At 41.5% G+C, this 17057-nt stretch overlaps 1 protein-coding gene across 1 annotated transcript in view; it reads left to right on the forward strand.

The window, feature by feature from the left end:
- The window catches only part of LOC124376452 (potassium channel subfamily T member 2), a 117513-nt gene extending 103806 nt beyond the window's left edge, over window positions 1–13707 (forward strand). The window contains exons 22-30 of the mRNA XM_046835548.1: window positions 2731–2802; window positions 2906–3040; window positions 4929–5040; window positions 5162–5263; window positions 5409–5492; window positions 6716–6844; window positions 8007–8358; window positions 12321–12405; window positions 12597–13707. Coding sequence (XP_046691504.1) covers window positions 2731–2802; window positions 2906–3040; window positions 4929–5040; window positions 5162–5263; window positions 5409–5492; window positions 6716–6844; window positions 8007–8358; window positions 12321–12405; window positions 12597–12720 — 1195 coding nt within the window. The 3' untranslated portion in view covers window positions 12721–13707. The remainder of the gene's footprint in view (window positions 1–2730; window positions 2803–2905; window positions 3041–4928; window positions 5041–5161; window positions 5264–5408; window positions 5493–6715; window positions 6845–8006; window positions 8359–12320; window positions 12406–12596) is intronic.
- Window positions 13708–17057: the final 3350 nt, after the last annotated feature.

Raw genomic sequence — 17057 nt, forward strand, 5'->3', positions numbered from 1 at the left:
ATTTATTTTATTCCTTTTGTAATCTTATTTTTTCTGGCCATTCCCTCGAAACTGACCTTTAACTGGATTTAAAGAAAAAGAAAGAACTACACTGTGAGAACAAAGGTATTGGTACACCTGAGTTTCCCAGCCATATGTGGCTCTTCCCCAAACTGTTATTGTACATGTTTATGAATGCAGAAGCAGGAAATTTTCCCTTCACTTGAACTAGGAGACCCAAACCTGTTCCAGCATGACAGTGAACCTGCACACATGATGATCTGCTTTACATTGGTTGGAGTGGAAGATCCCCTACTATAGAGCTAAAAACCCTAATGGAAACCTTTAAGATGAATTTTATATGTCGACTGTAACCCAGTACATGTCATTTCTGACTTTTCTGATCAATGGTTTGGAAACACCTAGCCGGTTTTTGAGAGACACGTGCATGTTCCCAGTGAAAAATCCTCCCTCAGCATGAAGAACAGCTTTAAACACTCATCATCTGGACAGTTCGTTTCTCCAAAAGTTAAGCTGAAATAATTTGCCGTGTCTCTTGTAAAACTCGCCAGAGATGTTCTTCATAATTGGGAGATTTTCTTGTTCATCCCAGAGCAGATCAGTAGGATTTAGGTGCGGTGACTGGGCAGGTCATTCCATGATAGATATCTCTGCTTCATGACGACCCGAAACCATTAAGCTTCCACCTCCATGTGTGACAGTTTGGGTGAGGGAGTCGGATCACATCTTCTCTCCTGTTCTCCATCCTTACACAGGTTCTTCTGGTAGAGATGAACATGTTACATTTGGACTCCACACAACTTTCTTTCTGAATGAGTGAGTGAGTGAGTGAGTGAGTGAGTGAGTGAGTGAGTGAGTGAGTGATTGTGTGTGTGAGTGAGTGAATGGTTGTGTGTGTGAGTGTGTGAGTGAGTGATTGTGTGTGTGAGTGATTGTGTGTGAGTAAGTGAATGAGTGAGTGAGTGGTGGTGAGTGAGTAAATGAGTGATTGTGTGTGTGGTGAGTAAGTGAATGAGTGAGTGAGTGACTGACTGATTGTGTGTGTGAGTGAGTAAGTGAGTGAGTGAGTGTGAGTGAGTGATTGTGTGTGAGTGGTGGTGAGTGAGTGAGTGTGAGTGAGTGAGTGATTGTGTGTGGGTGAGTGGTGAGTGAGTGAGGAGTGATTGTGTGTGGGTGAGTAAGGAGTGAGTGAGTGAGTGAGTGAGTGAGTGTGTGTGTGAGTGAGTGAGTGAGGAGTGAGTGAGTGAGTGATTGTGTGAGTGATTGTGTGAGTGAGTGAGTGAGTGAGTGAGTGAGTGATTGTGTGAGTGAGTGAGTGAGTGAGTAAGTGAGTGAGTAAGTGAGTGAGTGATTGTGTGTGTGGGTGAGTGAGTGAATGAGTGAGTGAGTGAGTGATTGTGTGTGTGGTGAGTGAGTGAATGAGTGAGTGAATGAGTGAGTGAGTGAGTGATTGTGTGTGTGGTGAGTGAGTGAATGAGTGAGTGAGTGAGTGATTGTGTGTGTGAGTGAGTGAGTGAGTGAGTGATTGTGTGTGGGTGAGTGAGTGAATGAGTGAGTGAGTGAGTGAGTGAGTGAGTGGTGATTGTGTGAGTGATTGTGTGAGTGAGTGAGTGAGGTGAGTGAGTGAGTGAGTGATTGTGTGTGTGAGTGAGTAAGTGAATGAGTGAGTGAGTGAGGAGGAGTGAGTGAGTGAGTGATTGTGTGTGTGTGGGTGAGTGAGTGAATGAGTGAGTGAGTGAGTGAGTGAGTGAGTGAGTGATTGTGTGTGTGAGTGATTGTGTGAGTGATTGTGTGAGTGAGTGAGGAGTGAGTGAGTGATTGTGTGTGTGAGTGAGTAAGTGAATGAGTGAGTGAGTAAGTGAGTGAGTGTGTGAGTGAGTGGGTGTTTGAGTGAGTTTGTGAGTGACTGAGTGTGTGAGTGAGTGTGTGAGGGAGTGAATGAGTGAGTGTGTGCGTGAGTGTGTGTGTGTGTGAGTAAAGGTGTAAGTGAGTGAGTGAGTGTGTGAGTGAGGGTGTGAATGAGTGTGTGAGTGAGTGGGTGTTTGAGTGAGTGTGTGAGTGAGTGTGTGAGGGAGTGAATGAGTGAGTGAGTAAGTGAGTGAGTGTGTGTGTGAGTAAAGGTGTAAGTGAGTGAGTGAGTGTGAGTGAGGGTGTGAATGAGTGTGTGAGTGACTGAGTGTGTGAGTGAGTGTGTGAGTGAGTGTGTGAGTTTTTAAAAAGCCTTCATTAATAAATTAATTAATAACACTTATCTAAACACACCTCATCCGATCAAAAAAACCATTTGCACCCTGTCTTTATGAGATCAAACCCCAGCAGTGGCAAATAAAATGGATTGAGGTTTTGGGTGGAAACTGAGTAAAAGAAAATTGGAAAAGAAATTGGTTTGACTTTTAAAGATATAGGAAAAGAAAGTAAATCCAGATCGGATTGGAGCCACTGAACTTTAGACTCTAAGTAATATTTATTCACATTGAGGTTATAAATTGTTTCTAATAGGAATCTCTCTCTGGTTGTAGCTTTGGTGCAAAACAGATAAACACACATAATCAAAACAAAACCAAACACATAAGCCTGGAATATTCCACATGTTTCAAACTCACGTATATCAAACCCCACTTTCAGCAGCTACAACTCCAATCATCCACTCTAATGAGTTTTAATGCTATTTTTTGTTCTTGTTGTTTGTTTTTTTTGGCCGTGTGTGTGTGTTGGTTTGTGTGTTATCAGACCTGAAGCAGACTTCCTTGAGGCTATCTGCTGGTTCCCCATGGTTTTCTACATTGTGGGCTCTATTGACAAGTAAGAGAAGCTTCAGGCATTTCCTTTACTCGATACACTCCTTGTTGATGAGGAATTTATTATTCTGCTCCATATATTAAAATGTTTGTGTGTTTGTTTGTAGTCTGGACAGCCTATTGCGCTGTGGCGTGACGTTCGCTGACACAATGGTGGTGGTGGATAAGGAGAGCTCGATGATCGCTGAGGAGGACTACATGGCCGACGCTAAAACTATCGTGAATGTACAGACGCTCTTCAGGTGCTGGTTACGAGTGTGTACAAGTGTGTATAAGTGTGTATGAGTGTGTTCAAGGGTGAGAAAGTGTGTGTGAATGATGAACGCTCGATGTGGCCAATTCATCTTCCTGTAAATTAACAATGAAGCCAATTTTAATAAAGATTTTTCCGCTGTAGATGTGACACATTGACCCACAGATATCTAGTGTAATCTCTGATTAATAATTGAGCAGTATGCAGGATGTTATTACAGCTCTGCTGCAAACCGAACGCTTTCATCCTGACTACCGTGAGCACTGCGACTTTACCCACTGTGCACATGCTAGCTTCCATTACACAGCTAGCTATATTTGCTAGCTTAGCAGCTACTGACTCATATTTAGTGTTGCCTGATACTGATCCTTATAGTCATCATTTAAAATACACATACTAAGTATAAGAGTCTTAGAAGTAACAACATTTTATTTAGTTACTTTAATTTAAGATAAAATAGTAACATGAAAAGCTCGCTTTTATGGGTTCATGCACAAATGCTACTAGGGTTGTTCTTTCAGACATGAACTAGTTCCTTGGATCTTATCCTAACCCCTAAACCATATCTGCCCCAATCTTAACCCTCTTAACCCTAACTCTCCTGACACTAACCCTAACCATCCAACCCTAAGTGCTGCTATCCCTAATCCTCCTAAACCTAAATGTTCTAACCTAGTTAGTCCTAATAACTGATAATAACTATCTTAACCCCCTAAACCCTACCCCTTAACCCTTATAACCATAAACCCTACCCCTAAACCATCCTAAACCTAATCCTAAACTGTTCTAACCTCAACCCTAAACCCTCCCCTTAACCCTTCTAACCCTAAATGCTACCCTTAACCATACACCTTAACACTCCTCACCCTAAAGCCTACCCCTTATTCATACTAACCCTAAACCCTACACCTTAACACTCCTCCCCCTAAACCCTACCTCTTATCCATACTAACCCTAAACCCTACTTCTTAACCATCCTAACCCGAAACCCTAATCCTTAACTGTCCTAATCCTAAATCCCTACCCCTTAAGCATACTAACCCTAAACCCTACACCCTAACGCTCTTAATCCTAATCCCTTACTCAGACCCTAACCCTCGTTGTACAGGATGTCTTTGGATGCAGTAGCATTACATTTTTTCACTTAAATTAGGAAACCCAAACCTGTTCCAGCTTGACAGTAACCCTTTGCACAAAGTCAGCTCCATGAAGATCTGCTTTCCATGGGTTGGGGTGGGTTTTGGGTGTACTATGAAGATGGGTTTGGATTTTAATTAATATCAGTGGTCTAATATTACAGTTTGCACACAGTTCTACATTCTACATGAACAGCACACCTTAACAGTAATGGAACTAAAATAAATGGACATTCAGGTTTTTTTTTTTTTTTTTTTTTTATCATGCCATCTGAGGGAGTTTTTCCTGCCACTGTTGCCACTGGCTCAATCATTAGGCACAAACTTGGGTGAAATAATGTGTTAAATTTATAAATTCATATTTTATAACCTCTTTATCCCTGTAAAGCTGCTTTGGGAAATTTTCCACTGTTAAAAGCACTATACAAATAGAACTGAATTAAACTTTAACATTTGACATGATTTTAGCTATTTTGAGCTCATTTCAGGTTCAGGATCAAACGACAAGAAATTGATAGTTGAATTTGGACCTGTATCTGATTACCAGGAGTCGACTTTATGCCAAACAACTCTATATTTGGACCCTGAAATTTAAAATGGGTCCAAATTCTGCTGCCCAAAGATTTCCTGAGATAACACCACATAGCGACAGTTTCTAAGCAGCGATTTAGAGGGTTTGTTTTCAGTGTTTAAGTGGACATTTGGGCAAACCGAGAGTAAACCCATTGTTTTGTCCTGCAGGCTTTTCCCAGCTCTCAGTATTATCACAGAGCTCACACACCCAGCCAACATGCGCTTCATGCAGTTCCGAGTGAAAGACCATTACTCATTCGCTCTTTCCAAACTGGAGAAGGTCAGTCTCGTCTCACCAGAGGCTAAAACTCAAACTTAACATCCTGGCATGGTAGTAGTGTGTGTTTCAGTAAGTTCTGTAATCTAATCGATACGACGATTTGTGTCCTCCAACCCTGCAGAAGGAGCGAGAACGTGGCTCCAACCTGGTGTTCATGTTCCGTTTGCCCTTCGCTGCGGGGAAGGTGTTCAGTGTCAGCATGCTGGACACACTGCTGTATCAGGTAACAATCGAGCCGGTAATCCATACTCACACGTGTTCAATGTGATGAGCTCAGAGCAGAAATTGATATACACCGGATAATAAAGTGCTCTCTCTTGTTTGTTGGGTTTGCTGTGTGTGTGTTTGTGTGTGTGTATGTTTCTAAGTCCTTTGTGAAGGACTACATGATCTCTATCACCAGATTGCTCTTGGGACTGGACTCTATGCCTGGCTCAGGCTTCCTGTGTGCAGTGAGTAAGAACATGATCAGCATCAGCATCACTTCTGATCTCGCCCATTATGATGGAGATGATGATTCTACTGTAATTGTGATCATCATGGGAAAGATGATGTAATATGGAGATGACAGCACTAATGATTATATGAATGATGACGCCACTGATTATGACAATTATGACAATATTGACTATGATGACATTATATAGATGATGATGGCTTTTAGGGGTGTACACAAAATTCACAGTTTGGTACGTACCTCTATTTTTAAGTTTTGGTACATTTACGGGAGAAAATGCAAAACAATTAATTTGCTCGTTTTTTTATTAACGCTGTTTGCTTTTTTTTTTTTTTTTTTACAATTTGAAATAAAATTCCTGCTTGGTTTTAATAGTACATAAAATGATATTTTATAATATTTTATACAAAATAAAATAGAATAAATCTGGTTAATGCAAAACACATTTATTATATTGATAAAATTCAATGATTTATTAAATAAGCACAAATTAAGTTAAATAAATTTTACTGAATAGTTTATTGATGTGTATACAAGTGTGTGTTTTACATTTAATATTTTATTTTCTAAAGATCTCTTCTACCATCCTTCATTCACTCCCTCGATATGTGGAATTGTCAGGATTTTCTCCTTTAAAGAGAAATTATTATGGCTGGACATAAAAAGCTAAAGAATCGATAGCACTAGATTGTTGTAAAATGGAAACGGCCGTGATTTCATGTATGCGTAAAACAAAATCTGAGTTTTACAGCGCACTACAAAATCATATTTCAGCGCACTACAAATCTTTTTTATACTCTTGGCATTGTTGTGTATGTTTGTTTTAAATGTAATACTAATAATAATAATAATAATACTAATAATAAAAAGTGACAATGCGTTTAAAGTGGGAGGCGGAGACTAAACATACTTGCTGTCTGTCCCTTAATAAATTTTTTTGGGAACTCGGGAAATGGTTTGGTATGAATAGATGTAACGTTAAACCCCTAATGGCTTTGATGATGACATCTATATTGGTGATGATGAATATAGAATGATAGCTGACAACGATAATAATGATGATTATAATGTCGATGACTTGAGATGATTAATTATGCTGAAAATGACATTGATAATGACAACGACACTAATAATGAAAAAAATTAGCATGATGATTATTATAAGGAGGAAGATGAAGATAAGAAAATTTATGTTAATGATATTCATGTCTGCTTTAAGATGAAAATCACAGAGGAGGACTTGTGGATCCGCACCTATGGCCGGCTGTACCAGAAGCTCTGCTCCTCCACAGGGGACATTCCCATCGGCATCTACCGCACAGAGGCTCATAAACTCCCTGTGTCTGAGGTACACAAACCCGAAGCAATACACCAACTCACATCATAAAGCAAAACATTCCTCAGGCATCCTCTCAACTTACAAAATCTTGTCAAACAATCTGGTTAAAAACTCCACTGCCATCTTTCTAAAACATCTCCATGCGTCTATCAGTATGTCATCTGGTCCAACCGACTTTCCACTCTTCATCCTCTTAATAGCTGCTCTCAATTCCTCCTTACCAATCCTATCCACTTCCTGTTTCACCAAATCCACACCATCCAACCTTCTTTCTCATTTTCCTGATTCATCAGCTGCTCAAAATACTCCCTCCACCTTCTAAACACACTCTCCTCATTAGTCAACACATTTCCATCTCCATCCTTTATTGCTCTAACTTATTAATTGCTCTAGCACATATTTCTCAGCTCGGTCACTCTGTCTGGCTAATCGCTACAAATCCTTGTCTCCTTCTTCTTGTCCAACTTCTTATACAGAAAACCACAGCACAACACATCACAGCGAATCAAACCACAAGACAGCAAAGACTAGCATTTACATTTAGGGCATTGAACAGACGCCCGTGTCCAGAGCGATGTACAAAAGTGCTTTAAATCTCTATGAATGAATAAATCTACACTGGTCCAACTAGAATACAAACATAAGATAAATCAGCCTACAACTGTTAAAAGGATTTAAAAAAAAGACAAAGCAAACCTAGAAAAGTGCTAGTTTAAGTGTTTCAGCATAGCACAGTGTGGCACACCACACCACACCACACCAATACACACAAAACCACAACACAGCAAAGATTAACATAGCATGGCAAAACACACCACAACACACCAAAGCATAGCCCAGTAAACACTTTATACCAAACCAAAATTTCATTCAAGATTTAAAACATCAATTCCATGTTTCCTTATGTTTCTTTATGTGTTTTCTAATATTCAGAAAGCACCAAAATGAATGCCCATTTTAATTAAATCCAAAGTCATTAAACTTCACACAGTGGACGAACAAGAGGAAACACATTTTTGTGTAGATGTGAAATAATATTTAAATGATCCCCATGTGAGCAATAATCCAACATCCAAAGTTAATTTAATCAAAATAGTTTTAAAATGCTAATCAAATTTTTCTGAGTGTACCGAGAAGATGTTTTAATCTCCTCGTGCTCCCTCCTCCTCAGTCTCAGGTGTCCATCACAGTGGAGGACTACGAGGACACTCGGGAGCTGCGAGAGCCTCTGCTGTGTCGCTCTGGTCCTCATCGTAATTCCACCTCGTCTGAGCCTCCCTCCTCGTCGTCCTCGTCCTCCCATGCCTCGGATCACCCACTGCTGAGGAGGAAAAGTATGCAGTGGGCGCGGAGGCTGAGCCGGAAGAGCGGGCGTGGGTCGAGCAGTGCCAAGGGGACGGGCAGCGCCGCTGAGAGGATCACGCAGCAGAGACTCAATCTGTTCCGTCGCTCCGAGAGGCAGGAGCTCAACGCGCTGGTCCGCACTCGCATGAAGCATCTCGGCCTCTCACCGTCTGGCTTCAGTAAGTGTGTCTCACGTCTACTTCCTCCACCATGGCTTTGTAGAAACACCGTCATGTGACTGTGCTGCAATTTTCTCTTTCTCAAAACCCTATAAAGGTCTTTTCTTTCCTCTTTAACCACATTTTCATGTGTGTAATCCATCCAATGGAAAGTGCGTTTCCTAATAGGAACTTGAGCTGCATCAACAACACTTTGGGAAAGAGAGTTCAATACCGCCAGACTGACCAGTCCCTGCCTAGTGTGGGGGCACAGCTAGGTCGAAGGACAGAAGGGCTATAAGTGGTCAGGGATATAGAACCTGACAAAAGTCAGTGGGGTAGACCAGCTCGCAGCAGTGCAGATGTCATGGAGCGAAACTCCAGAAGACCAAGCCTTAAAGGCTGCCACACTCCAGGTCAAGTGCGCTCTGACCCCGACTAAATAAGTGGTTCTCTGTAATGGAGTGAGCACACACTTTTTGCTGTTCAAATGAGACCCCAGCTCCTTTATGTGAGCAAGAACAACATCTCGATGTCGGACCGCTAAATGCTCTGATTGAGCTAATAGCAACCAATCGTCAAAATAGTTTAAGATGTGTATGCCCTGAACTCTCAGGGGAACCTTTAATTTCTTGAGACACGACCTGCTTGAGGGGTCAGCATCTTGAACCTTACTTTCATTAGTGAGCAGTTCAAGAGGGACCACCTCGATGGCATCCTTCCTCAGGAGAGTGTCTTCCTCTTGTTCTATGACCAGAGCCTGCTCGGGTCCCACTAGGGTGGGGCACACCCTGTCGAACCCAGGCGGACAAGACCCAATTGAATCCTGTAGCCTCTGTCTACAGTACACAGAATCCACTGAGACATGTCTGGTTGAGCTCTAAAGCTTGACCTCTGGTATGCCTACAGCTGGAGCTATGCTCTAGGAGCCTCAAAGGAGTCCGCAAGTTCTCCAGGTCCGCTATAATGAAAAATCGTTTGCTCGCTGGAGAACCATGCCCTTTCCTGGCAGGATTCTCAGAATGTCCTATACCAGGACTAGCCGAAGCCCTCTTATTGAAAATGACAGTCATCAGATCTGTCATCTCAGGATGTGCTTTCATTAAAGCGATGTAGGAGGCCTGTTTCTTTGCTGTGCAGGTTTGGAAAGAATAGCAGACCCCAACGTGAAGGTTGTGATGTGATTTGCAGAAAGTGCTTATCGAGCTTGCTGGACGAAAAAGCTTCCTGCTCATCAGGGTCACAACCTCCATAAGCCGAATTTGCAAAGAGAAACCCTCCCCCTCCTCAAAAAAAGAGAGGCAGAGCTGAATGGTTTTTGCAAGCCCCAGGAACTAGTGCCTCCTTGAAGAGTGCCCACCATGAGCGGAGCGTTCGCATAGACATGCAAGCACAATGTGCACAGTCGGCTTCCTCAAAAACTATTAGCATGCTATTAGCATGCTCCACTCCCAGGCAAGCCACACATAGGTCGAAAGGTGTGCTTTGTTTTCTTGCTTGCCTTAATTTTTTTTTTCCCCACATATATTGAACAAACAATATGGACAGACAATTCACACAGAGCGCTTCATGAACAAACAGAAGCTAGCGTCAGCTTCACACAATGCGCTTTTTATAGCTTCCAAAGTGTTGTTGGCGCAGCTCGAGTTCCTGAAAGGGAATCTCGTTTTCACAATAGAACATAGAAAATGTTGAAACTGAAAAAAATGAAATTTTTTAATGAAAAAATAAAGGTAATTTGTTTTATTTGATGACTGCAACACATCTCAAAAAAGTTGGGATGGGGCAAAAAAAGTGTTATTAAAATTAAAGAATTAAAGAAACATTTTTCAGCTTATGAGGGTAATTTTTCAACAGGTCAGTAAGATGACTCTGAGAGACACTATGTATACCCAAACAAAAATTGATAGAGCTTCACCAGTCTGTGAAAGAATATGTCTACAAAATGTGGAACAATTTCTGAATAATGTTTCTCAACATCAAATTGCAAAACAGTTCTATGCCTCATAACTTATCAAAGTTTTCAGAGAATCTGGAGAAATCTCTGTTCACAAGAAACAAGGGCGAAAATCAATATTGTGATCTCCGCGCCATCAGGCGGCATTTGCAGTTAACCATGTCATCCGCAAATGCTGGTTATATCTCTATCATGCAAAGGAGAAGGCATGCGTGTACATGATTCAGAAATGTCGCCATTCACTCTGGGCCAAAGCTTATTTAAAATGTACTGAGGTTAAAAGTTAAAAACTATTCTGTGATCAGATGAATCAAAATTGTTCTTTTCATTTTAAAACCATGGACACCACATTATTATCAGTACTTAGTTCAAAAAGCTGCATCTCTATTGGTATGGGAGTGCATTAGTGCCTGTGAAAATGGCAGCTTGCACATTTGATAAGGGTTCATCAATGCGGAATGATATATACAGGTTTTCATCAAGAAAATGTCTTTTTCAGGAAAGGCCTTGCATATTTGAGCATAACAATGCTAACTGCATATTGCAACAATATTGCAATTTAACAGCATGACTTCATAGTAGAAGAGTCGGGGTACTGAACTGGCAGTCTAGACCTTTCACCATTTAAAAACACTTGGTGCATCATGAAACAAAAAATACAACAAAGGACACCCAAATCTGTTAAGCAACTAGAATCCTGTATCAGACGCATACAGTGCATCCTGAAAGTATTCACAGTGCTTCACTTTTTCCATATTTTATGTTACATCCTCAAAATTCTTCATAATGACAATGTGATAGAAATGTGTTTAAAATGTTTGCAAATTTATTACAAATTTTAAAAGAAAAAATTTGCATGTACACTAGTATTTACAGCCAATGCTCGATACTTTAAGCAGCTTTGGCAACAATTACAGCCTCAAGTCTTTTTGAGATTGATGCTCCAAGCTCTACACACCTATTTTTGGGCAGTTTCACCCATTCTTCTTTGCAGAACCTCTCAAGCTCCATCAGGTTGGAACCTAGTGTTTGCAAACTTGTTCCATTTACTGATGATGGAGGCCACTGTGCTCATTGATGCCTTCAATGCTACAAAACCTTTTCTGTATCTTTCCCTATACCTGTGCCTCGATACAATCCTGTCTCGGGGATCTACAGACAATTCCTTGGACTTCATGGCTTGGTTTGTGCTCTGACATGCACTGTTAACTGTGGGACCTCATATAGACTGGCGTGTGCATTCCAAATCATGTCCAATCAGCTAAATTTACCACAGGTGGACTCCAATTAAGTTCTAGAAATATCTCAAGGATGATCAGTGGAAACAGGATGCACCTGAGCTCAATTTGAGTGTAATAACAAAACTGTGAATATTTATGTACATGTGATTTTTTTTCCCATTTTTTATTTCTAAAAAATTTGCAAAGATTTCAAACAAACTTTATGGGGTATTGTTTGTAGGTCATTATGAGGTTTTGTTTGTAGAATTTTTACGAAAATAATTCATTTAATAGATCTTGGTATAAGGCTGTAACATAACAAAATGTGGAAATAGTAAAGGTCTGTGAATACTTTCCGGATGCACTGTATGGGACAACATTCCTCTCCCAAAACTTCAGCAAATGACCTCCTTAGTTCCCAAATGTATATAGACAGAAGACATGATGTTACACAGTGGTAAACATGGCCCTGTCCTTATTTGGAATTGGGTTTTATATTCTCATAAATATACCCTCGGCTTCATTTCCACCCAAAGATGTCCAGTGGGGTTGAGGAGGTCAGGGTCAGGGTTTTTCTACTTCAACCTTGACTTTAAACCATGTCTTGCATGCAGAGGTGTTCTCATGCTGGAACAGTGTTTGTGGCCATAGAGTGTACATGATTGTCTTTTAAATCAAAGACGGCATTTTAGGGACAGAAGTGTGTCTATTTTCTGTTCATTCTCCTATAAAACGTGGTTTCAGGGCTGTATCAGACTGTGCTCTTCTTCTCTTCTTTTCTTCTTGTCCATGTTTTCCGGTGAAAGATGGAATGACTGACCAGGGAAACAGACTCTCCTACATCCTCATCAACCCGTCCCCTGACATACGACTCGAACTGCATGATGTCGTGTGAGTATACAACAATGCAATGATGAATGCAACAGTGCGATCATATTACCTATCTGTAAGCAACAATTCCTGCTGTAAATCCATCAGCACTAGTCTGAGAATCTGCAACGTCAAGAGGAACACGGTTCCTTTGTGTATCTGACAACATTTCAATCTGATCTTTGCTGCGACGGTTGTGCTTCTCTCTGCAGGTATCTGATCAGACCTGATCCTCTGTCCCTGGTGCCTAACCAAGGAAGCGGGCGGAAACCCAGTGCCGGCAAACCGGACCAGGATCGGCACCGGTTCAATACGCAGGACAGCACACACCTCTGATCACACACCAGCATGAATACACAGAGGCCTGGAAATTGTGTTTGCGTGAGTGCGAATGTGAGAAAAAGAGAAAGACAGGAAGAGAGAAAGAAAGAAGAGACCGGAGTAGACTGGACTGTGAACTGGAACTGATACTAATCAGTTGCCTCTTTTTTACCCAGATGAGCGTCGAATGCATAAACTAGTTCCACTTTTATTTACGCATCCAAATTTATTCGGTTCGTTTATTTATTTTTTGTATTTTTTCCCTCCGTTCTTTTTGACGTGATGGAAGCCAAGGCCACGTAAATGCATTAAAACGCGAGTCCATACTTTGTATTAGTCTCTGTGCATGTGAATGTATGTTTGATAGCAAACACTGCCAATCTATTCTGGACTGCCAAAGGAACCACGTTGCCAAATGACCGGAAGAAAAATCCTCCATCGTTGTCCCATGAGAAACCCATCATTTCTCTTATCTGCTCCATGATCCATCTCTGAGCGTTCGTTTTCATTTTCATTTAAATACGGTTTGACTTTTTCAGCTACCTGTGGCATTTCAACAAGTGCCAACAGCACAGCAGCCAAACAGGAGCTTATCAAACTGGCACAGGCCCAAATAAGAACTTTATTTCACTCTCCATCTGTTTCGTCCTGCTCCAACGAGACTGTTCAAACTTATGTCTTTAATGAATTAGTTTTTTTTAATACTTGCAATCTTTTCTGTGCAAGCAGTCATCACAGTGTTGCGATTATAGCCATGATAAGGGTTGTGTAATGGCTCTTTATTTAGCTTTATGACTCTGTTGCTTGATCTATCGTTTTCGTCCTCTGTCACTCGAGTGTGTTGTTGTTGGCATGCACAGAGAGGAGCCTGCATGCCAGATTTGTCATATACCCTGACCGCTTTGTGCTCCTGCTGGCATCAGGTTATGGTTGCCTTTAATTCGGTGTCACACACACACACACACACACACACACACACACACACACACACACACACACACACACACAAAGGCATTATGTACAAAATTAAAAAAAGAATTATCCAAACAGTAAATCACTGCCTTCATGAGTCTTATTGTGTAGAGTAAAACTGCTGATGAGGAACCCTGTGCCCTGTGAGTCACTGCAGACACTGATTCAGTAGAATTCTCTGTTTTAACCCCATATTATAGTATATACTATACCATGCCAGATAAAATGACCACACCCAGTTGCACAGACTGATACTTTTATATTCTGACCATGCAGGTCTACTGATGCCCCTACACCTCCATAGACTCGGACCATGCCAAACCACTTAGACTCTGACTGCATCCATTTGTTTCCACAGTCTCTGAACACACCTGTCCTCTCTGAACACACATATCCTCCCTGAACACACCTGTCCTCTCTGAACACACCTGTCCTCTCTGACCATGCCTGTGTTCTCTAGCCATGCATGTGTTCTCTAACCATGCCTGTCTTCTTTGACCAAGACAATCCTCTTTCCACACCCTTTCACTCACACAGACTCCGACTGTACCAATCCTCTCCCACTTACTTTGACCCACCTTGTCTTTTCTGACCATGCCAATCCTCCCCCTTGTATTATAAACACTGTTTTCTTGATTACAACCATTAACTACCACAGATTCTGACCACACCTCTCTATTGCCAGACTCTGACCACTCCTACCAACTCCAACAGACTCGGACCACTCTCTTTCACTTTTCCTGCTTCCACATGTTCTGACAACACCATCTGATTTTACAGACTTTGACCTTACAGACCACACCCATTTGATCCCAGACCTTGACCACAGGTTTATGCTACCTTATAATTTGCCCACACTGCAGACTGATGAGATGCTGACCATAACCATTCATTTTAATAGACTCGTGACTACACTTCTCCATTTCCATTCAGTCCTACACACTGTGGTCTCTACTTCTATGGACTATGACCACTCTGGTGTGCATCTACAGACTTTGACTTTTTGCTCTCTGAGCACCAGCTTCTGTTTCTGAAAACTTACACAACAACCAGAAAAGGTGAAGAAACCAGATGGATGTTCTGCACATGACACTGATAGAGCGTTCCTCTCAACCTTTTACCAATTTCTTTACTTTTATCAATACAGACAAATAACAATATATTTGTGACTTACTATTCCAAATGCAAAAACATTTACGCTGTCTAGCCACACTGACAGACCACCACTAAACAATCCTCTGGAAATTCCACTTTATGAGCTCCAGACAAGTGGGTATTTGGATTTATTTTCTCTTTCTCAAAAAACAATATTGCTTTCTGTCCCTGATTGCACACCTAGACTTTGTATCTTCAAGCAGTCACACTTATTTAGCCTATGAACAGAAGAAGACGCATGTTTCCCCCCGGAGTGATCAAGTGCTTCATCCTGAAAACACAGGAGATGACTCATCGCCACCCCACCACTAATGGCACTCCAGTTGAAGCTTTGAAAAGCCATTACTTACAATTAGTCACGAATGCAATATTTAATTTCTCAGCCTCTAGAACTAAAGCAATGCAAATTTTTTTAAAATGGATTTCCGTTGCTGAGTCACAATCAATACAACGTTTACTATAGGACATAAAACAGATTTTCCCAGCGCTGGTAGAGCTGAAGTAAATATACACTGATTAGGAACAATGTTTATATTATACATGGGGCGTTGCTAGCATTGTGGTACTACACGCAGTGGCTAGCGTGTCCTATTACTGATAGGTGGCGCACATATCGCGGGCCGGCACAGAGACTGCTAATCAAGATGGCAGATGGTGAACGAAGATAAAGAAACCCGCAGACATCTAGAGAATACAGTGAGGAAAATAAGTATTTGAACACCCTGCTATTTTGCAAGTTCTCCCATTTAGAAATCATGGAGGGGTCTGAAATTGTCATCGTAGGTGCATGTCCACTGTGAGAGACATAATCTAAAAAAAAAATCCAGAAATCACAATATATGATTTTTAAACTATTTATTTGTATGATACAGCTGCACATAAGTATTTGAACACCTGTCTATCAGCTAGAATTCTGACCCTCAGAAACCTATTAATCTGCCTTTAAAATGTCCACCTCCACTACATTTATTATCCTAAATTAGATGCACCTGTTTGAGGTCGTTAGCTGCATAAAGACACCTGTCCACCCCATACAATCAGTAAGAATCCAACTACTAACATGGCCAAGACCAAAGAGCTGTCCAAAGACACTAGAGACAAAATTGTACACCTCCACAAGGCTGGAAAGGGCTACGGGGAAATTGCCAAGCAGCTTGGTGAAAAAAGGTCCACTGTTGGAGCAATCATTAGAAAATGGAAGAAGCTAAACATGACTGTCAATCTCCCTCGGACTGGGGCTCCATGCAAGATCTTACCTCGTGGGGTCTCAATGATCCTAAGGAAGGTGAGAAATCAGCCCAGAACTACACAGGAGGAGCTGGTCAATGACCTGAAAAGAGCTGGGAAAACCGTTTCCAAGGTTACTGTTGGTAATACAATAAGACGTCATGGTTTGAAATCATACATGGCATGGAAGGTTCCCCTGCTTAAACCAGCACATGTCCAGGCACGTCTTAAGTTTGCCAATGACCATTTGGATGATCCAGAGGAGTCATGAGAGAAAGTCATGTGGTCAGATGAGACCAAAATAGAACTTTTGGGTCACAATTCCACTAAACGTGTTTGGAGGAAGAAGAATGTTGAGTACCATCCAAAGAACACCATCCCTACTGTGAAGCATGGGGGTGGTAGCATCATGCTTTGGGGTTGTTTTTCTGCACATGGGACAGGGCGACTGCACTGTATTAAGGAGAGGATGACCGGGGCCATGTATTGCGAGATTTTGGGGAACACCCTCCTTCCTGGCCTACTAATCATCCCCTCATATTAATTGGCTATATCACTCTATCTCCTCTCCACTAATATGCTGGTGTGTGGTGGGCGTTCTGGCGCAATATGGCTGCCGTCGCATCATCCAGGTGGATGCTGCACATTGGTGGTGGTTGAGGAGAATCCCCCCTTTCATATGTAAAGCGCTTTGAGTGCTGCAGAAAAGCGCTATATAAATGTAACGAATTATTATTATTATTATTATTTCTTTAGTTAGAGCATTGAAGATGGGTCGAGGCTGGGTCTTCCAACATGACAATGACCCGAAGCACACAGCCAGGATAACCAAGGAGTGGCTCTGTAAGAAGCATATCAAGGTTCTGGCATGGCCTAGCCAGTCTCCAGACCTAAACCCAATAGAGAATCTTTGGAGGGAGCTCAAACTCCGTGTTTCTCAGCGACAGGCCAGAAACCTGACTGATCTAGAGAAGATCTGTGTGGAGGAGTGGGCCAAA

The sequence above is a fragment of the Silurus meridionalis genome, chromosome 22, assembly GCF_014805685.1.
Source record: "Silurus meridionalis isolate SWU-2019-XX chromosome 22, ASM1480568v1, whole genome shotgun sequence".
In the NCBI taxonomy this organism is placed as follows: Eukaryota; Metazoa; Chordata; class Actinopteri; order Siluriformes; family Siluridae; genus Silurus; species Silurus meridionalis.